We start from the raw sequence: 23,147 nt of genomic DNA, 5'->3' as shown, positions 1-23,147 counted from the left end.
TCGTTCCACTTGCTAAACTTCCCTCTGCCAGGGAGACTGCGGAACTGGTCCTCCACCACGTCTTCCGTCTCCACGGACTTCCCACGGATGTCGTCTCTGACTGGGGGCCCCAATTCACGTCGATCTTCTGGAGGGAGTTTTGCCGCCTAGTTGGGGCTTCCGTCAGCCTGTCTTCCAGCTTCCATCCCCAGTCCAATGGACAGACCGAGAGGGTAAACCAAGACCAGAAGACCACCCTTCGATGCCTGGTGGTTTGGCGCAAATTAAACAGGACTTTTCAAAAGTAAATGACTCGACATAACAGACTTCAAACTCAACACAAAGTTTATCGACTCTGTTCTAAAATGTTCTGACTAATGATAATAGTTATTTGTGTGATTTTCACGGTGTACAAAGCTTTTGTTTGGTCTTCCGAAATCCGTCTGGCAAGGAAGCGGAAGTTCCCACAAACCATAGGAGTCCGGGCTGCAGCACAAACACTTTGGTTCCGCCCTTCCGGTTCCAAGTATAGCGTAATAATACCTAATAAATAAAGGCTCAATGTAAATAAAACAAATGTAAATGAATGACCATCGGTTATACATACAATCACAAAAAAAGAGAATACATATTGAAATAGTGGTTTGGTTTTGAGTGTACCATACAGGCGCAAAGAGATTTATCCTTCTTGTTCACGAAGAAGAACCCAGCACCGGCAGGAGAAGGAGAAGGACATATTATGCGAGTAGAGCCGACCTCTGGTTCCAGATAACAAGTCGGAAAATCTGGTCAGGAATATCTGGTCAGGAAATCAGAATCAGGGGATTCAGTGGTTGTGAGTACGTTGTTGCAGGGGGTTCTAGTGACAGGAGAGGCTTGGACAGTCTCTTCCTGAATTTTCAGACTCAGAATCTAAGGGACTAGTCTATGTGTGGTTGACTTGCAAGGTTAGCTGGGCTGGCTGTGTGTGGTGGGATACCCTGCAGAGAAGACGTCCATCCGATGGGGGTTTGGGAAAGGGGACAATGTTTAGACCCAGTCTCTTAGCTAGCTCAAAGACCAACCGGCTAGCGTCAGACCCTGAGACCACCAACACTGAATGGGAATAAGAGGGAAAAGTAACCAGTGCCCTCTTCACTGGGAAACCTGGTATTTTACTGGGCATGATATAGTGATCCATCTGAGCACAGTAGATGCACCGACCCCCCGCATGCGACGCAGTGCCCATCTGCCTAACTGCATTGGTAACTCCCAGTAGCAGTGGGAGGCACAAAGTGTTGACGGAAAGAAGGAACGGAAGAAGAACTGGCTGAAGACTGCCTCCTAAGGAAGGCAGAGGAAACAGAGATAGATAAGTTCCTCCTCTTTTTTGTGGATTCTCTTAAACTAGGCTTGGAGAGCGGCACGCAGCAAATCAGAGTCTGCTTAGTCCATAGAGAAGGTAAAAGGTGTAGTCGGGGAGAACAAACAGGAATAAAAAACCAGGAACAGGAAGATTGCCAGCGGGAATGCAGGAACATTTGATATAGAGGAACAAAGATTAATTGGCAAGGGAGGTTGGAAACGCACTGATTAAAGACCCTTGGGGAGAAGAGAAATTGAGCGACAGGTGAAATTTATTAACGCTACGGCGAACAATCAAAGGCGTGAAGTAGCTTGGAGCAGGGCAAGACGTGACAGGAAGAAGGAGCCCCCTGTAATCTTTTTCTCACGTTACTAACACTGACTTACAGATCAAAGTTAACTACTAGTTAGAATCAAACACTGCCTGCTTCATGAATGTATTCCACAATCACATACAAAATTGTTGTCAATTATTTGAATGCATGCTTATTGTCATTGACAGTAGATTGTCATTGTGTATGGGCAGGGATGGACTGGCCCAAAAATTTGGCCCGGGACTTTGGGATGGAGAGGCCTTTTATGAGACCGCGGGAATAGCGCGCGTAGAATTTTGCCACGGTGTAAAATAATAAAAACTAGTCCTTATCCGTGGATATGTGCATTGCAACTGCATGTCAATGTTGGGATGTGCATGTGTTTAGAATATTGTGAAGATCACTGGGAAATATTTTATAAGCAATCTTGTCCATGTACAAAATATTAGAAATTGCATGTGCCTAGAAAGGTAAATCAAGGCTGAAAATGATCTAAATAGTGCAAGATACAATTATTTTAGTGGAAAGAAATTGTCATACACATACACAGGGTTTGGGAGATGGGGGCGGGCCGGGGTTTGTTGTGCGTTGCTGTGGTTACCGGTGTTGAAGTGTTCCAATGGTTTATTAGCGGTGGTATCTAATAAATCGCTCTCTAATCAATACTTCATTCACTGCCTCTTCCGTGGGCATTACAATATTATGAATAGTTCTCCGACGTCTCTGGTACTTCCATAATTAGTTTAAGTCATTATTATATTGCCAAACATGCTCGCTAGTGCACCTGTCATAGCTATACTGCTGTGTCCTGTTCCCGCCGAACCATTGGTCTCGCTGACAGGGGCGTCGCCGTCAACCTTGGCTTTTCCACGGAAAAGGTTGGTTCATTTAGCACATTTGGCTGCGTCTTGCTCTAACATCTTTTTCCTTTTCAACCTCAACTTCTGATGGCCACCCAATTCTTTTTCCTCTCCACCACCTTTTTTCCTTTTGGACTTTTTCGTATTTCTGTGTAACTTCAGTGAGATCAACGAGAAGTAAGTGACCCGGCCGTGTGTCAGGCTGAGCCAATCAGAAATGACAGACCGCGGAGCAGTCCAAGTTGGGAGGGGCCGTACGGCCGCTCGCTTTGGCCGCTCGCTTTGGCCGCTCGCTTTGGCCGCTCGCTTTGGCCGCTCGCTTTGGCCGCTCGCTTTGGCCGCTCGCTTTGGCCGCTCGCTTTGCCCCCATACACTGTGGGGGTGCTCCCCCCTCTAAATTGACAGTAATACATCGGCCCCGTTTCACCGTCAGGCAAGAGCTCCATTTCGCGCTGTAAGTAAATATCCGGCAGCAGGTCACCCCAAATCACGGCTTACTTAACTTTTTCATTATTTTTTTTACATCTTTTACAAAAAAAAATAATATATAAATATATAATAAAAAATATTAAAAAAAAACTAAAAGAATTACGGCCGGCCGGCTCGGCCTGAAATCGTCCGGCCATTCGGGAAATCTCGAAACACAAGTACATGTGTTTTTTTATGTATGTTTTAAATCAGTTGAATTAATAAAGTGATGGGTTGATTGAGTATTACACTGCCCTACATATGATATTACTGTAATGTTTAAGATGTAAATTCTTAACACTGTAATGTACTGAGAATTCAGAGAAGGATAAGTGCATGTTAAGTTAATGGGGAACTGGGGTGGGGGGAACGGGACTGTTGGGATTGGTCAGTGCATGTAGGGGGAAGGCACACAGTTTGGGGATATAACCTGAGGCCTGATTCCTGAACAGGAGATCTTTGAGCTGTATCTTAATTTTGCCAGAAAATAATCTGGCTTCCTCCCATACAGAAACTGTCTTCCTCCCCGAAGAGAAACACTGACTGATTCAACAATGAGAAATGCAATCAAACTGCCACTCCCAAGATGCAGAACTGAGAGACACAGAAGATCTCCAATCCCATATATGTGCAGACTCTTGAATGACAATGGACTGTCCATTTTTCCTGTTTGTTTTGATTTAGCTTCTATTTTGAAATAATAAATATGGAGGTGACTTTTTAAATATGGTCTTATTCTTATTGTAACAGCACGAGTATTTCAGTTTTGCGGCAATGTTTTTTTGTATGCAGTCTTCATTGACCTGCCATAATGCTGAAATAAAACTAAACTAAACTATCTTTGCAAACCAACTTATGCAAGTTATTAAGTTAAATAAGTTATTCCTTATGTTTAATTGATAATTTAGTCATTACCTTTCAAATATTGTCATTCTCGACCTCTCATATTTTGTGTGGGTTTTTATCCACAAAAATAACTGGGATGGGCTACAGGGTGTGCATGCCGGGTTGGGCGTCTGGGGGTCCGGCACCACCGACAGACTCGCTCCCTATCGGCTCCATCGCCCATCCTGCTGCTGGGTATGAGGGCAAGCCCAGTACCCTAGAACCTGACCCACAGAGACATGTTCTGTGGGACAGCCACAGCCAGTCTGTCGTTAATGAGTAAGAGCTGATTTTGGCTGGTTGAATGACCAATCAGTATGGTAATGCTAGACTTCTGGTTGATTATTTCTGGACGATTCATATAAAAACCAACACAAACATTTCTAAGAAATCCTGGAAATATTTTCTTATTTTATTAGACTTTCTCAGCTTGCTCCTTGTCCCAAACATCCATCTCTTATCACCCTAGCCTATTGTATCTGCAAACGCAAAAACACAAGTGGATTTTCCCTTAATGTGACTCCGTAACATTATCACAATCGTTTTCGACCATTTACGAGCGCTACCTTTTGTAAGGCATGCTTCAATATACAATTTGTTAGTGTTGGGTTAGGGTGAATAACAATGTTGTGAGTCAGACAGGGAACAGAGATGACATTTGCGTTAGCTACGTCAATCACCATTTTATGAAGTACAGATTGAGGGATTCAGATGGGATATTTTTGTACATGGCAGCTCTAGGCCTCCGTATCTCTCGTTTTGTATAAGACTGCTCCAACATATTTTATTATGCATTATAGATATCCAAAAAATAATCATAAAAAAAACATTTGTGCACCTAGATTCAGCAATGACTAGTGGCAGGTATCTACAAAATGAAAGGCTGGCGATGTATACTCTGTGCATTCTGAAACTAAGCCTCTCCCACTTGACTCGCTGGTATGGATCACTGACACTAGGCAATCCATCAGATTTACGCATTCCAACCTATCCTCGGGATTCTCTACCTGGATTTTGACAGTGCCAGACATAATGACCCTTGAGAATGTACATTTCTAAGTAATCAAGCAGAATCCTGCTTGATTACCAACTTAATATATTCAAGTATGAGCCTGAGCAATTCTTTGTAGTTTTTAATATGTTGATCTTTAATTACACTACTGCCTACAGCAGTAGTGTAATTAAAGATTAAAGATCAGCAAATAATTGTTGGCGCCGGCTAGCATCTGCGGCGTCACATCAGTTAATCCAGTGTGACGAAGCCCCTGGTGGTTTGTTAGCAGTGAACTCAATGGCACCTTCAATAAGAATTTGTTCCCCTGTCACTGAGTGTCTAAGCAGCTAACAGTAACAGGACATTAGTGAGGGGGTCCAATGAGCAAGAGTGCATGCAGCTGTGACATTCCTTGTGAAATAATTAATTTACCTCTTCACAAATTCAAAAGCTACACAGGCCACGATGTGATGTGATGTGCTATGATGTGAAAAAATTATTAATCTATAAATAATTTTAAAAGCAAATACACCAGCCCCAAAGCTAAAACTTAAGAGCTAGCAATAGGGAACGTGAAGTTATGTCATGCCTGGCGCCATCTTGAGAGGCTTAACCAACAGACACACAAAGGCGCGTTCACCGTCACAGCGCTTGACAAAGTGTGATGTCCTCTATACATTCTCATGATAGATCGCAAATGTATCAAAGGCGTGCATTCATTATCATTTTGTATTGTTGATGTGAGTAAATGTTGAATTACACTTTTGAACCTGTTATTGTATTTATGCACATATCAATCTGCACATTTGATAATATTTTTTATGTCACTTATATCTGTCACTTAAAGGAACACCACCCATTTGCATTAAGCTTTGCATTGTTAGAAACCCAGTCGTACTTCTGAATGGTCTTGCAACACTATCACATTTTCCCTGAGACAGGAGAAATCCGTATTTACCTCTTACACTTCCAATGATGCAAAAATCGTCATTTTGCGTCATTGCCAGAAGGAAATACAAGAGGGGGATTTCTATTGAGACTACAAGCACTAGTCACACCCTTTCAAACCCGGCCATAGGGGGTGGGACCTAATGCGCTAACAGACCTATCACAGATCAGTGCCAGTGCGTTAGACTTCACCAGCAGAAAACATGGCCGAAAACATGTTCTCTTTCTTTCGTAGACAGTATCGGCTTCCTGTGTTGTCCAGGGCCATCAGAGCTAATGGTGCGTTTTAGTATTCTCTGCGAACCCACTCGGATCTCGGATCTGACACCACGCCCACACTTCAAGCTTTTTATTATTTCGCTCGATCGTTGGAGGAAAACATGGACGCCACCCGGAAAGCTGTTGTCACGGTAGCATTGGCAGAGTACCAGGCGCTCCAAAATAGGTAGACTATAGGCCATAGGCAGAGATACGGACGCAGTAAGGTATTGCAGTAATACGGGTGATTGAAATTGCCATTTAAACCACCAAAGCGGTCCAAGTACAATGAAAACAGTTCATGCTTCAAGTCACACTGGGCGCAGCCAACTTGAATTCTGTCTCGGAATTTTGCTCGGTCATTACTGAGTTCAACCGAGATGGCGAGTTTGCTGTCCGAGGAAAAGGGGCGTTTTCGTGCGTGTCGCTAGGCAACGTCCTCGGACCTCCGAGACGGATGGATAATAAAACGCAGCATACTTACCCAGCACAAGATGGGCAGTACCGTGGCTACCAGAAGACAGTAGATGCTTAAGCTGAGCTGTGACTATTGACTCCAGCAAACGCACACTACACGTTTTAGTTTTGCAAATAGTTCAAAAATGTACCATGAATAAAACTTCAAATTCATGTTGGTTGTTGTGATTTGTTTACTAACCCAAGTGTTGTTACACTAAAGTAGGCCTATTGTATAAGATAAACACTTATTTCAACTGGGGAGAAAAGGTTGAGTACAAATACTTGATATGCTGAGCTACTGTAATTAGCAAATGTTTTAATGCTGTACAGTAATATACAAATGATGCATTTGAAAAAACAGAAGTCTAAACTAGTCATCGTATCACGGGGATATGTTTAGACAAAGTTTGCTCGCGCTAACACTCGCGCCAGGATCATGGGTCCTTCCCCCTCCAAACGGAAACAGGCGGGCAGTGCAGCGAGCGCAATGCACTGTGGTAGTTGGAGGATTTCTTACTTTTGAGCCAGAGAGACACTTTCTGCCTTTTCTCAGGCTAGGATAAACCGATTTCAATTTCTTTTTGCACATTTATAATACATAGGATTATTTACTTCATTAACCTTCAAATCTCCACCGGTGAAGTATCCCTTTAAAACAATTATTTTACATTGTAAATATAAATTTCATCATATAAATTCATTATTTTTCTACAAGCTTATTCATTTATTCCTTAACTTGAACTTCAGCTCCACCAGACTTCCTTATCAGCTAGGCTTTGACCATACCAAGCAACGACAACTCCTACACTGTATGTTGATCAGCTAATACGTTTGCCATGTATTCGTTGATTTAAAAAAAAAGCTCATGTGGCTCGATGTGCATTAAAATCCTTCTGGGCTCTCAGCTGTCTCTGTGTTTTAAGACGGCTCTGGTCATGGAGCATTTACAAAATGTAGCGCTATTTTTTATTTTTAATTCCCAGCAATTAGCCTATTAAATTATTTGAACACAAAACATGTTTTAGTATTATTGTTGTTAGTGGTAGTAATAGTAGTAGTGGTAGTAGTAGTAGTAGTGGTATTAGTAATAGTAGCAGTATAGTAGTAATACTTCCTTTTTGGTAAGATAATAAGGAAAGTGAGAGCACCCCCCCCCCCAGCTAACAGGCTCCGCCCTGCGCCCCTCATCACACGCGCACCGAATGCTCTCCCGCTTGCTCATTGCACTTGTAACAACTTGTTGCCATCCAGTCTCCACATGGGTCCGACCGTGGAGAGAGCCCTGGTTTAAAAGACATCTGAAAGGGGACGAGTCCACTGGGAGACCCGCACAGCGATCGTTCGGCAACGAGGAGCGTCAGGTATTCTTCATTACCATTTCCTCTACATTTCTTCATACAGGTCGTCAGTAGTGGATAGGATTGTTATTCATACTCCAGGTTCAGATGCCGTGGGGTTGTTTATCCGTTGAGACGAGGCTTCGGTGGTCACCGCACCGCTGCTGCCCGAGCTGCGGCGGGGGAAAGTAGGCTAAAGGTTACTGGCTCACTCGGGCACTAGGGACCGCTCTGTGGAGATCTTTGTCAGGACAATTCTTTGTCGCTGCATGGGCGGAACTAAATGCACGCATTTCAATGAAACGATAACGTGAACTGAATCATAAAATGATGCCATCTTCCCGGTAATATTATGTAGCCTATTCTCCTAATTTTTACATTTTAAATTTTTTTGCGAATTCTGTAAATGCAGCTCTTTTGTGTAAATTCAGCAGATTATTGAAAGAATAAACGTAGACGGACAATGAATAGCCTACCTTGAGTTAAAGGGGAGGACAGAATGGGAATCTGAACACCTTCACTCGCTGCGTTATCCGGACTGCACAGCAGCCGGGTCAGGTAGAAGTTAATGGAGCTGTAGAGGGGCCAGGTAGAAGCTAGGAGCCGTAGAGGTGCCAGGTAGAAGTTAAAGGAGCTCTAGAGGGGCCAGGTAGAAGTTAAAGGAGCAGTAAAGGGCTACTGGGCAGTCTTTTAGAGGGTCAATTCTGTTTGTAATCTATTGATTTCTATGCACAAAGGTTTTAGTTTGTAGATAAGCCAGGCTTTCTTCTATAAGATACCTGTAGGCTATAATATCATATAATAGCCTAATAGTTACCAACTTGGATATTTGGAATAAGGCTATCCAATATCCTTATAAGGATCCGGTAATGTTTCCCCATTAGTGAGAACTATTTAGTTCTGCGTCTGTGTCTGATGTGCTTTCACCAGAGCCAACAATTCTGAACTTTATTAAGAATGCACCCATCTCAGATAAGTTCTCAACCCCTGATTTTATATAGCCTACAATCGTTTTTACTTTTCAATTTCATGTTTAGCTCCAAAAAGAATGACGAGGTCCATTGGTGACCTCATATCTTGCTACGGGGATGCTCGTAGTACTATTATTTAGCTTGTTGGAATAAAAAATGATCCCTTTTTTTAACGAGTGAATCCGTACATGTAATTACCTCGAAACTGAAAAAGCTCAGCCGAGTCTGGTCCAGCTGCAGCCCGGAGAAAAACAAGTGAGAGTAAACATGAATATTACTCTCACTTCCGTCACACCAGAGTACTTCCGTCGTGCCTGAGTTGTTTTCTCTCCATTGACACCCATTAATATTTTTCGATCTCATAGGTCCCATGAGCTCTACCGGAAGGGGCGTGACTTCGCCACTCTATAGCGGTAGACGATACTTTTTTTTCCTAAAAGCTATTTCCAGCAAACAGCTTCAAAAACATGTTTTCTGGAACCCAAATACTATGTTTACCTGTTGGGAAAACACCATAATATGTCTCCTTTAAATATTGCCGCCGTAAAGGATTATGGGATACCACTATCACCTTTCCTTTCATAAAGGTTCCCCAGGAGTAACCTATGCTAAAGGAGGATTAAAGGATGCATCATGGCTCCTTTTCTACGTTTTTTTTAAGTTGAACCACCTTTCCTCCAAGTACTTCCGGGTCTCTCCATAGGAAAGGAAATTTCCTATGCAAAAAAGAGAATTCGTAGAGGCCCCTGCTCATTCTAGTGAGCCATTTAGCTCGGCCCAGCAGTAAGAGCCAGCTCTTTCTAGTGAGCCAGATCATTTGGCTCGGCCCAGCAATAAGAGCCAGCTCTTTTTAGTGAACCAGATCGTTTTGCTCCGCCCTGTGATAAGAGCTGGCTCTTTTAGCTCCCAAACGGCTCTTAATTTAGTAAACTATTTAGATAGAATTATACCAAACTGTATTATTTCCAGAATATCATAATTTGACATTGGTATAAAAACCACAAATAATGTAAAAACATCAAACTTTGAATTCCAAACAAATCACACTCAAAACAGAACAAAGTGCCATTTAACAATTACGAAGTAAAAGTGCAAAACAGCAGCATCAAGACGTTTTAGTTCTTGTTTTGAGCTGTTGGATTCTTCTCTGTTGATCGGTTGTCTCCTGTCTTGTGGCTACTAAACATGCAGAATTGAACACATGAGGATAACAAACGCGACATTCTCAACGTGCTTGGCCCTTAAATCTGGTTTTATGAGTGTTTTTAACAAAATACATATCATTAAGCGAATATTTCACACATATTAGAGTGAAACGTTGGTGCAGTAATCATGAGCAGAGGTTTGTTGTAAACAGATAAGTGACTTCTGTCCGTCCTGCCGACAAACCAAACAAATTCCTTTTTGCAGAAGCCCTGAAAGGCATAGGCAAAATGCCTTAGGATATATAAGATATTTGTCTAATCTTTGTAAAGTTCAGCAAAGGCTGTACAGAGTATTTGATCCACAATTAGGAAAAATATCAAGCAAGAATACTGCCAATACTGATGGTACACACAGGAGGGCTGAACGCGATGACGCCCCAAACCCCGAAATATATTTCTTAGAGAGCTGGCTAATTGTATTTGTTTCGAGAACACATGACTAACTTAGACAATAGAGAACAGACATTACCTGAATCTCAAGCCATTTAATTGCATCAGGGGAGGGTATCTATGTATGCATATTTGTGGTAACTGCAAAACCTAAACAAAAAAATGAAAAAGAGATCAGGAAACCACTGAATAAATTTGAAGACTATTATCCAGAACTTTAACAAAAACAAAAGCCGAGCTGGTCTGCAGAACACCTGCTCTCCCAACAAGGGATTCTCCCATGAGCTCCAAGCCAGGCTTGTTGTCACACCATGTCAATGCATGGCTCCACCACCAACCAACTCCTGTTGTTTTCGTATTGTTGGGATTTGTTCCATGTATATCATCATCTTCAATCTTATCCACGTCCTTGTCTGAACATTCTATAACTTTGTAACAGGACACTTTCATGCATACGTCATTCACATATCTTGTTATTAAAGCCATGAAAGCTGTGCAGACAGTCCTGAGAAATCAGCTCTTGGGCAGACTCTAGTGAGCTTGCCTGATGCAACCTAATATATTGTCGAAGCACTTCAAAAGGTGTTTGGACTGGTCCGGCAACGTAACGTAACGCAATGTAACCGATCACATTCAGGGAAACAAGGCCCATGGCTTGCGCCACCCAATAAGTGAATAGAAAACTACCACGTGAGGAGAGTTTATATCCGAATGTGCAGCACATATGTGCACGGGGGCGTCAGTTCAGTGCTGTCTCACTTTATTTGCCTGCTGAAGGATTTTATATGCTTGCGCGAGGTGCAGTAAAGGGCTCTCAATAATCGTTTTTGTGCACAGATGTGATAGTTGGGCGGGAAGTCATTTTTGCTTGGGCGTCATAGATAAATCCCATTCAAATATCCATTTAAGAGACATTCATTTGAGATGCATTTAATACATTTGATACACGCCTGCTTAATATTTAGTAGACCATCTAAAACATACAGACAGAACACACAGCTTTACTTCAAATTTGTTTTATCCTTACTGATCTCCCTCTAAGTGCTTCTCTCTGGCTAATCGTGGGAATAAGCCTTGGTGGGCCCTTTTTATCTCGTGGATGGGGGCTTTATTTCTCGGATAATTTATCGTCTGATATTATTATTTATCGGATTAACAGCCCTATGGTTAAGCCAATGGAAGCATTTTCTGCTTCAAATTATCAGCTCTGTTTATGGGCTACGATTTATTTCTGGGTGTAGTAAGTCATATGAATTAAGTCCTATTATTCGCCGAAGATCTGTATGTTGAGTTTAATGTATCTGATAAAACCGGCCATGTGTGTTGAAACAAAACATCTGTCTTTTCCCCCAGAATGTTGATGGACCCACACTACGACCCGAAGTCCCAGCAGGACGGGAAAACAGAGATCCCTGTGCTCAAAACCTTCACCAGGGGCCAGTGGTCCAACAAGCTTGAATTCCTGCTGGCCGTGGCCGGGCAGATCATAGGGCTGGGAAACGTGTGGCGGTTCCCCTACCTGTGCTATAAAAACGGAGGAGGTGAGCTGAGGATACAATTTTGTAATTTGGTTATGATGAAAACGAAAAGGACTGGGCCCTGATGAATAAATTAGGAATTAAGTAACTTGGAAAAAGGTTACCTGGTTAGTAAGCATAGAATACTTATCAAAGATAAATAATTTTAAGTTGAAGAATGGCGCCCAGATAAATATATAATACATAAGTAAATTGGATGATTAAGAACTTATTTAGTGAATTTAGAACCAAGTGCCAAGCACTTTATTCATACAAGTGATATCAGCAGAAAGCAATCGTAATAATCATAAATCATAACATTTTTAAAATCTGTCAAAAAGGTGTTGCCATTGATAGAGTGGGTTGTCTTGCTGTTGAAACAAGTCCAACCAATAATTATGTATAACATTCTTCAGGACAGCTGCCTGAAGTCAAATGTAGGGGAGGTTAATTGCATGTTGAGGTGTGAAGTTGGATGTTGAATGGTGAAATGTCCAAACTTGCATTGAAGTGGAAACTAATCGTTATTTTTCCTCAGGGGTGTTCTTCATACCATATGTGGTATTTTTGTTTGCGTGTGGGATCCCACTGTTTCTGTTGGAGACAACCCTAGGCCAGTACACTGCCCAGGGCAGTATCACCTGTTGGAGGAAGATATGCCCTCTGTTTGAAGGTAAACATGGAGAAACCATAAGGGCTTGGGAGAATTTTTGCGAAAGGCACGCAGTAATATCTAGCAACCAGTAAGACAATAGGTAATATAATATAAAATAAAATATCAAAGGCAGAGAAATCAATTAATGCAATCTAATATTTACATTTATCTTTTTGCAATTTTGTATAAATAATTCTATCAAATCTTGAAAAATTAACCTTCATTCTATCAGTGTCTGTAAAGCTACTAACATCTATTCACAATTGTTTAATTGATCCTGAGAGTGAGGTGCACAGCGCTACACTTAGTGGACCATGCAAACCAAATATATCTGTTGAATTTGCATGAATTTGCGTATCCCCCAAAAGTGGGTTTCTGTTATTGTGCAGTGATGGGTACAACCAGAAATCATGGGCCCCTGACTCTTCTTGATCTTTTTGACGCCATCCCCCACCTAACGCCCACTGGTAATTCTCCTGGACAGGAATAGGTTACGGAAGTCAGGTGGTGGTCTTATACTCCAGCACGTACTACATCATCATCCTGGCCTGGGCTTTCTTCTACCTGTTCTCCTCCTTCAGCTCTGAGCTTCCCTGGGCGTCCTGCAGCAACACCTGGAACACCGGTAGGTTTGTGTGTGCTCAACGGACATATTGGGTTCACATGTTATGGAAAAGTGAATGCTCTCTGTGATATATTTTGATTTAAACTGCATTATACTAATACTGCTACTACTATAACTAATAATAATAATAGTAACCAAAGCTGCAAGCAGCAAAAACCAGATTATTCTTCTTTTTTTTTAAATGGTAACTAAAAATTCTGCGGACAGATAACTTGAAGTGAGTCGCCTGTTGCCATCGTCATTGTTTGTCGAGTCGTGCTAAATCTGTGCTCTTTAAGGTCACACATGTTTTACCAGTGAACCTTAGTGTTCTTTCTTACTCATTTTCCACGTACCAGTGTAAATGGATTACCCGACAAGGGGTATTGCAAGAGTTTCTGTCATTTGTACATTTTAACACATCAGAGGCCTGGAAATATCAGATGGCAATGATCCACTGGGAGAGGGTCAAACTGACACTGAGGGCGGAGCCCTGGGTCTGTTCAGACAAACGGGGGGCTCTGAGGGGTGGAGGCGCGTAGCCATCATTTCAGAAGTGAGGGGGACAAATTGTTCAGAGGTCTTTTGAGTGATTTATCATCCTCTTGCATTCAGTTGCACCGCTCCTTAGTGGCTACATAACCACAAACAGCACAGCACCAGGGGACCGACTTTAGTTCTTTAAAATGATATACTATCAAAATCTAAAGTTAAAATCTAAAGCTGCCAGACTCTGGTTGAGTTGACACAGAATGACCCTCGAGCATCTACAGGGTAAGTAGCCAGATAATTAAGTGCCAAATGACAACACTGAACACGAAAAGTTCTGTAGAACACCATTCCTGTTTCAAATTATCAGCACCAAAATGGAATGGAAGTGACAGTGGTAATAAGCCACATAATTTAATTTAATGGCAAGAAGTGACAAGTGAAAGTGACAACAATAAACATATCGACATGAAGATGTACCTATTTTACATTTGCCGTCGTCAACTATGACAGCACAGATGCGTTCAAAGTGCGTTCAAAGTCAGGTCGGAAAAACGTGTTTCCACGTGTTAAAAATGAATTGAATGGTTGTAATGGCTTTAAAAAGTGCGGGGGACAGAGGGCACAGATACGGGAAGTGTAGGGGACATGTCCCCCGCGTACCCCGCGTCTGCTACGCCCATGGGTGGAGCCCTGCGTCTGTTCAGACAGACCCTGAAAGTGGAACCCTGAGTCTGTGCAGCCCCACTACTTCTGAAATTAATCAACCATCGACTGTGATATTTCTTCACACAATTATCAGACCAGACTGCTAGAAGTCCCGTCAATGTAGACCTGCCCATTACAGCCAACTACCCAGGGTTAGCTCCATTCTAGTCACAACATGTGTGTTCAAGGAAAGTGTTCCCACTATTGGAAATATTAGCCCATAGACTGATGGATAATGTCTCCACTGCTGAAAGTAGTAGACCATAAACAGTCTGTTACCTCAGACCATTGCTGTGTTCCAATATCCATACTTCCATGAGTACACTTAAACGTAGTACACTATCCGAATTTTCCGATGTCAGTGTTGTTCCAAATCGGTTACTCTGTGGTGCACTAACCGGAAGTTACGATCACGACTGCTGCCGCGGCTCCTCCCCCGCAATAAACATCCCGCTTTGAACGATGAACTCTACAAAATAATTCTATTAATGCATTTGGAAAATGCTACGACTTTGGCTCAGCCTGGCTCCACCCTCTTCCGCTACGTAGCTAAGATGGCTGCCGTTGAGTACGAAAAGTGTACATCAATCCACACTTTGCGATTTGACCGTTTTGAGTACACTATCAGGGTCCTTTCAGTACACTTATTTTCGCCTGATCTGAATTAGAACGCCCTACGTACTCAAACTAAGGCTAGTAAGTACTGATTAGCCGATGTTATCGGCCGATATTTGCGTTTTTTACGTGTATCTTTACGTGTACGTGTTTTTTTTTTGTTTTGTTTTTCTTGTTTTGTTTTTCAGTTCAATAAATGTTCATTTTTTTTAATTGACACATTGTAACATTTGTTATCATCATTGTGTCATTTTTATGGTGTCAATTGAGGGAGGCTTAGCCTGGAAATCCAGACCCACATCTAGAAAGCTGTAGGGTCTGACAACGAGTAAGGAAACCAAGCATGCATTAGAAAATATCCCTGGATAGCACACATTGGATAACACTATGACCAATCAGAAGAATACAAGGGGTGACGTATCCAGACCAGTGGAGCTAACCAATAGATAAGACTTTTGCCGTATCCGGTCGGTAAAACAGCAACACTTTTGGCCCGCCTATATTGATACATCGATGTGATTGATTAATGTTCTTAGCCAGGGGAAGCCAAGAATATACACGAGTATATTACTCGTTCCCAGAGTGACTTGCTGAGCAAATTCAAATTGTGCTCTCGCGAGAACTCTGGATTTCCAGGGTATTATCGACTCCAAACATCGGCTCAAGAAAATCGGCATCGGTGTATGAGTTATCGGCTAAGGCTGATGAAAAAAAATCTGTATCGTATTGACCCTAAAAAATCTGTATCGGTCGATCTCTAGTACGTGATAGTATGGATATTGGAACACAGCACATATTAGCCAGTGCTCTTCCCGCTGAGCTTTTGACAGATACTTACCAACAGGTGGAGAGGAAAATAAGTTACACAGTATATCGTAGGAGACATCAACTGTCGGTCATAGAAACTTCTTCTATCTATGGTAGAATACCACATCCACTATCTATCAGGACACCATACACACTATCTAAACCCAACGCAGCCGACTCTCTGTATTACCAACAAGGTGCTGGGTTTGACACATGATCAACATAACTTTTGGCAAGAACTTTACACGCTTTGGCAAGAACTTAGAATGTACCAATTTAGAATGTACCAATAGGGTGAGATGGAGATATGTTGTAGAATACCATCAGAGAATACAGTCGCAGAATAAATCCACATATAATACATTCACTGAACGTGGACGTAAGAAGAAAAAATTACAAACTGTTTCTTAGTACCTATGAGGTAACTAGTTGGAATTGACCCATGGACCTTTTAACTTTCCGTTGAGTGTTCTATTCTCAGAAATATTGACAGACACGAAACAACAGCGGGTAATGGAAAATTGGGTTAATATGGACCTGAATGTAAAGAAGTTGTTAAGTCCGAGAAAGCAGGTGTTATGAAATTGGACATACTCTCTGGTATTTGAGCAACAGTCCTTCTTGTAAAACTATTTGGATAGCTTTTATTATTTGCGTAATGAGGAACCAATTTGAGTTGGTTTAGTTGGAATTGGTGAATTGGCCAGGGAGGAGATAAAGGTTCAATCCAAATAGCCTCATCCCGTCAGGCATGTCAATGGTCCCGAAAGGAAAGCTTGCGGCCATTAGAAGGACAATATAATCTATATATAATCGGACACCAAGCTTGTGAGTGTGGATCAAATGGAACTTGAGATATGGCCTTTAGGCACTAGAAGCCTTGACCTGTTGGTGGCGGATAGAACTTGTCTAATTGGTCCCTTTTCCAGATGTGGACGATGCGGGCTGACCCGGATCAATATAGACATTGGGAAATGTCTGAAGAATGTGGAGGATGTTATAAATGCAAGTTTAAAAAACCTGAATGATACTGGGGATTTGAAAGAGCGTAGTCGAACAATAAATCTTGTTGGATTACTCAAACCAATAAAATATTGGGCAATGAAAAAGAACGGTTAAATCAATACATTAGAAGTGGCTGATTTTTCCATCTATTAGATTTTTCCACACTTTTGTTTTTTCATTTTCTGTTTGGGGTCCAAGGGTTATGGGCCGAATCAAATGTGGCATAATGGAGAATTTCCTTTAACTTGTCAGTAATTGTATACATTGGACTCCAGATTTTTCCCAATCTATGTAGCTAGGATAGGAATAGGATCACTGTTTTTAATGGAATTACTGGAAAAATGCCAATTTCCTGTGTGACATTCAAGCACACTACGTTAGTCTCTATTGAAAAACTATTTTGATCACTTTGATTCCTATTGAGATTTGGAATCAATTACAGATGGATTGGTTGTAATTGGCCAATTGGGTTGAGGAGATGTGAAAAGCAGCTCTGCAGATAATAAAACATTGTGGAAGCACTCGTAGGTGGAAGTCCAAGGTCTCAGTAGCAAAGTGACGGGCAAGGAGAGGCTAAATCATTTTACAATATGTTTTTGAGTAGTTTTGAATTGTAGAAACTTGACATAATAGAGCTCGTAAGTCCGCCCCTTCCGGTAGACCCCCATGGGACCTTTGAGATCGTAAAATATGGATGGGTTTCAATGGAGAGAAAGTAATTATTTTATGGTCCCAGTCTTTATATGCCCTGGATTACACATATATTGTTTGTGGATTTAAATGATAATTTTTCATGTCAAGAGTTTGGCCGTTTATTGTGCAATTGTTCAGTTAAAGGCTGTAGAGAAAACACAATGAGAAAGACTACATGTCTCGTATGTGACGTGACGTCACGCTCCCTGCGACTGGCATGGACAAGACCGACAATCTCCCCATCGGCATAACTGAAACTCTCCACATGCCCCGACTTATAATGGTTTTCACAGATTTTGATGCTGTTATCCTCCCCTTGGAAAAGAGCAGTGAAGTGGAGCAGAGCGATCGCCATGTCTGTACAAGAGTGGTGGTGACGTATATCATTCGCGTCGAGTTTTCTTTGCATGAAAAATTATAATTTAAATCCGCAAACAACATATGTGTAAATATTTGGACCAGAAAATAATTACTTTCTCTCCAATGAAACCAGGGGCGATTCTAGGTTCTGACTTTTGGGGGGGCTCAACCCCAGGAAGCCACAGTACAGTACAGGGGTCTATGAAGTATATAAAGTCCTGTCCAAGATTTATTTATTCCACAACCTTTATTTTCTTAGTTACTATGCTGTTGTATGTCTAAGCCAATAGCTGGCAGTGTCAGCTAAATAATGCAGTTCTGAACCACTAAAGTGATGAAAGGAAAAAAGACAGTTTGGATGAAGGAATAATCATTGGATGTGAACTGTAATAGCAAATTTGAGGTATATTCAATTTCCTTTGTTTAAGTTTCATTCAAAAATGACCATATTTCCCCCTTTTTTTATTTACACAGTTACTGAAACACATTGGTACAACATGTACTAGATTAATAATATATATATACCTACCACTATTTCGGGAGCGCTAAACTATGTTGTCTCATTTTCAGGGACCCATACATTTTTATAAAACTTCTGATGCAAAATAATCTTGTTATGATGCAAAAGAAAAAGGGTGCAAATTTTCAGTTTAAAAATTAGTGGAGATAACATCTGCAACAACTTAAAACAATTTCCAAGTTCAGTTTATTAACTCAATTTGTAACATTTAAACTAGACTGCTAAGTCTGTGTGGATCTCAAAACAGAGAAACAAGAGCAAATGATTCACTTGGGTTTACATTTAATTACAAATATCTTTAAACAGTAAACATTGGTCCCTTGTCAGCTTCATCAGTTTATTCCCTTTCAAAAAAAATAATCTGTGTTCATCTTTCAAGCATGAGTAAATGCTTGAAAGATGAACAGATATTATTGACACCTTTTATCAGCTGAGGCCGTTTTCATGAGTCTCATAGTATTATAGTAGAATTGGTGTATTGGTGTGGGTAGATTAGGTTCTTAAAATACGTAACACGACCTACCTTTGACTTAACACCATGAAAGACGACGAAGACTCACGATTTACTACGGCATATAACGAGATTACTAACCTGAAGGCGGACATCAGAAGGCTCTCCGCCGAGCTGATAAGCAAAGAATCCCTGTTGGCCAGCTTTATTGACTTGGCTGCCGACCAGAACCAGAGGATCGCTTCCATGAATGCAGCTAACCAGGACACTCAGCTGGGACTCCTCTGCCCATCCTCTCCCTTCCTCCTACTCCACTCTCGACCATCATCCCTCCTGGACAGAAGTGGTCGTCCGAGGGCGAAAGAGAGACCCGTTCAGGGCCTCACCTCCTCGCCTGAGCCTCTCCAACCACTACGCGGCTCTCCCTGGCGACACTCCTGCTCCACCAGTCGATGCCCCTACTCTACAGCCATAGGTGGCAAACAGTGCAGGGGAGACCTGTAACACAGATGTGGGTCCAACTCTACGCTCTGAACCGCGTACGGAGACCTCCGCCTCCCGCCGCAGGATCGTAAAGGAAGCCGTGCTGAGACGCTCCGGTAAACATCCCCCTTCGGCCGTGACGGTGACCCAGCGCCCTGGTCCCGACGCTGCTGGCTCTCCTCCCCACACGTCCGCCCGGTCCCGCAGTGTGGATCCCACGCCCTGCCGGGTGGAGACCGGTGAACCCTTACATTCACCACATCCTCTGGTTTCCCCCACCACCTTGATAGTGGGTGACAGCATCACCAGGAATATCCGTTTTTTCAATGCCACCACACGGTGCTTTCCTGGAGCCAAAGTCTCAACCATCCTGGACAAACTTCCAGAGCTTATTAATTCCCTTCCGTCCTCCATACATCGAGTGATAGTCCACACAGGCTACAATGATATGGCCCGTCGACAAACCGAGTTGACAAAGCGGGATTTTAATGACCTCTTCTCCTTCTTAAAACGCTACGGAAAGTCCGTTTTTATCAGTGGTCCCCTGCCAACCATGTCCCAACGCCCAGAGCGGTTTAGCAGACTCCTAAATCTCAATGTATGGCTCCAGTCCACCTGCAAAATCCATAACTTCACTTTTATCGATAACTTCAATCTGTTCTGGAACCGCACTTCGCTCTATAGCACTGATGGAATCCACCCAAACACTTTTGGCAGTTCGGTGCTGACTGCAAACATACAGCATGCCGTACAATCTGCTCCACACAATGGTCCTCATAGTTGACTGCTCTCAAATGACACATTCCATATACAGACAAATGTTTTTTTATTTGCATTTTTATATTTATGGGGATTATATGCCCATCATGCAATCAGTAGTGGATCCGTTTTCTCTGCTGGTCTATCCCACCCACTATCAATCCGATCCACCACACACTCCGATCCCACGACCTTAAATAACCCTGAAGCTTCGATTTCTGTTTCTCCCTCACCTAAACCTCCCCCCCATAATAAATCCCAAACCACCAAGCCTCGTAGGAGGTCATTCCATCGTAGGAAAACACCCTCCACTTTAAGTGAACTCGGTAGGGTCAGAGGTTTTAAGATCTTCCATCTTAACACCCGAAGTCTTGTCCCTAAACTAGACTACGTGAAATTATTAATGCACAATCAAAATCCGATGTACTGGCCATCTCAGAATCATGGCTAAACTCCACTATCCCTGATTCTTACCTCTCGATAGTAAATTACCAGCTGTTTCGCAAAGACCGCACCGACAAATCCGGGGGCGGAGTTGCTTTATACGTGAGTCAGAAATATACGCACTCACTAAGCAAACTCGACACTGAGACGGAGACACTTCAACTATTAATTAACTTCACGCCGCAACACGCGATAACTGTAATTGTCACCTACAAGCCTCCTAATGTCAGCGCAAGCCGTTATCTATCTCAGCTCTCTGACATAATTAAACCAGTCACAACTAAGGAGCTTGTAATAATGGGCGACATTAACCTCGACTGGAATGACGCCGTATCCAAGCCTTTGAAAACCATTGCAATAAAACTTGGCCTATATCAACTAATTAAAGATTCGACCAGAATAGGCCAGACACGCAGATCGATTCTGGATCTTATTTTCACTAATCATCCGGCTAAATATGCACTCTCCGGTGTGATTGACGTAGATATATCTGATCATCTGCTTGTCTATGCAATCAGACAAAAAATTAAACCACTAACCACTCATGTCCATCTTTCAGAACCAAAAATATCATTGTCAAAACTACCGCAGTTCAATGCTGAATTCAGAGAAATTGACTGGAGTGACCAGCTATCACTAGGAAATCCAGATGTTATTCTGGCTCAATTTCACACTAAACTCAACATAATACAAAACAAATATACTTCTATTGGTAAGGTACGCCCTAGGCAGGTTAAATTACCATGTTTAAACTCTCAGATACTCAAACTCCTTAAACAGAAGGCTTCATCACTCAAACAATTTAGATTACATCGAACACCTGAGAGCAAAAATGACCACATAAAAATAAGAAATCAATGCACTACTGAACTACGCAAGGCAAAGACAACATATTTCCAGCAGCAAATCACCCAATCCGCTTCAAACCCAAAGTCTCTATGGCAGACTCTTAAAGTCATCACTGGAGAAATAGAAAAAAATAAAAGGCCAAACTTGGAAATTTCTCTACATGGCAGTCTCATCTCAGACTCTGAAAAGATTGCAAATGCCTTCAACGAATACTTCATATTATCAGTTCAAGAATTAGCAGCTGTCTTTCCCACTACCTCTCATTCCATATCTCCCCCACCCTCAACAACTGATATGTTTTCTTTCTTTGAAATCACACAAGACGATCTGATAAAGAATATAAACGCTCTAAAAAACTCCCACAGTCGTGATAGTTATGGCTTAAACACTATGTTTTTGAAGACTCATGCTAACAGCCTTATACCTCTTCTCCACCACTTAATCAACCTTTGTATTAGGCTGTCCATTTTCCCCTCCAGCTGGAAAACAGCCCAAATCTTACCAATTTTCAAAGCTGACAACCCTTGTCTGGTTTCTAACTATAGACCTATAGCCATACTCCCAACAATATCTAAGCTGCTTGAAAAAACCATACACAATCAATTAAGCTTCTATCTTGAAAGCAACAACAGGCTAAGTGACTGCCAACATGGTTTCCGTGCAAAGCTGTCCACTACGTCAGCTCTACTACTCTTCACTGAGGAAATTCGGAACTCTATAAATAGAAGACACATCACTGAAGCAATTTTTATTGATTTTAGTAAAGCGTTTGACACAGTAGACCACCTGATTTTATTATCCAAACTTCAATCTTTTAACCTATCACCCTCTGTTCTAGATATGATTTCCTCTTTTTTAACAGACAGATCACAAGTTGTCAAAATTGACCATGCAACATCTCAGCCCTTAGGATGTGACATGGGTGTTCCACAAGGAAGTATCCTTGGGCCTTTGATTTTTCTTTTATACATTAACGATCTCCCGCAAGTGTGTAACTACTCTAAGGGCCCTATCTTGCATCCGGCACAAGTGACTTAGTCACTGGCGCATGTGTCGTTGCTAGTTCACAACTGGCGCAGAGCGGTCTTTTCCCACCACCGCCACTCGCCGGTAAATTAGGGATTGATCATGCGCCCCAAGGGGCGGTTCGGCGGAAGGAGGAGGCGTGTTCTGGCGCAAACGGTATTTTGTCGTTTCTGAATACCATTGCGCTACTGACCAGGAAATACCTGGTTTAAAGTCAGTGGCGCGTTGTTCAGATGCTATTTTAAGGGCGCATGCATACATGCGCATGCGATGCATACGGATTGCTTGTGCACCTTGCGCATACACTTTGCTTCTCCCATCTACCTAGCCGCACATTCTTGGTAAATTATTTGGGAAAGAACAGCTGATGCAGCGGTAATAAGTTGTACTTTTAAATCAATGCATCTGCAAACACCGTACAGCAAACACATATTTTCTTGACAGAGACATCGTGTAGGCCTACATGCCCATAACTTTTAGGATTGATGAGTATTTGATCGTGAAAAACATTGTTTTACCACGAGTGAGTGTTAAAAAGAATGAATGAATGCGGGCGCGCGTGTGTGCTCTGTTTAAACACACGCAAACTAAACACGTAACGCATAATACAATCAATGGCAATGTCTATTACCGCGGGGACACATGCATATTAGGATAGCATACAATACTGATAAGAAACAATGTTTATAATGTATTGCGTATATCATTAAATAGAACCACAGTTACCGCATATCATATGTTATATCATAT

The 23,147-nt window shown here is 42.0% G+C and overlaps 1 protein-coding gene across 1 annotated transcript in view; it reads left to right on the top strand.

Annotated features, from left to right (window-relative positions):
- The first annotated feature begins 7,709 nt into the window (after positions 1 to 7,709).
- slc6a22.1 (solute carrier family 6 member 22, tandem duplicate 1) overlaps positions 7,710 to 23,147 on the top strand; it is a 32,166-nt gene continuing 16,728 nt past the window's right edge. The window contains exons 1-4 of the mRNA XM_056610304.1: positions 7,710 to 7,870; positions 11,766 to 11,953; positions 12,468 to 12,602; positions 13,069 to 13,209. Coding sequence (XP_056466279.1) covers positions 11,767 to 11,953; positions 12,468 to 12,602; positions 13,069 to 13,209 — 463 coding nt within the window. The 5' untranslated portion in view covers positions 7,710 to 7,870; position 11,766. The remainder of the gene's footprint in view (positions 7,871 to 11,765; positions 11,954 to 12,467; positions 12,603 to 13,068; positions 13,210 to 23,147) is intronic.

This window comes from Gadus chalcogrammus, chromosome 1 (genome assembly GCF_026213295.1).
Source record: "Gadus chalcogrammus isolate NIFS_2021 chromosome 1, NIFS_Gcha_1.0, whole genome shotgun sequence".
Lineage (NCBI taxonomy): Eukaryota > Metazoa > Chordata > Actinopteri > Gadiformes > Gadidae > Gadus > Gadus chalcogrammus.
Note: the sequence above shows the minus strand (reverse complement) of the source record. Positions and strands in the feature narration are given on the sequence as shown.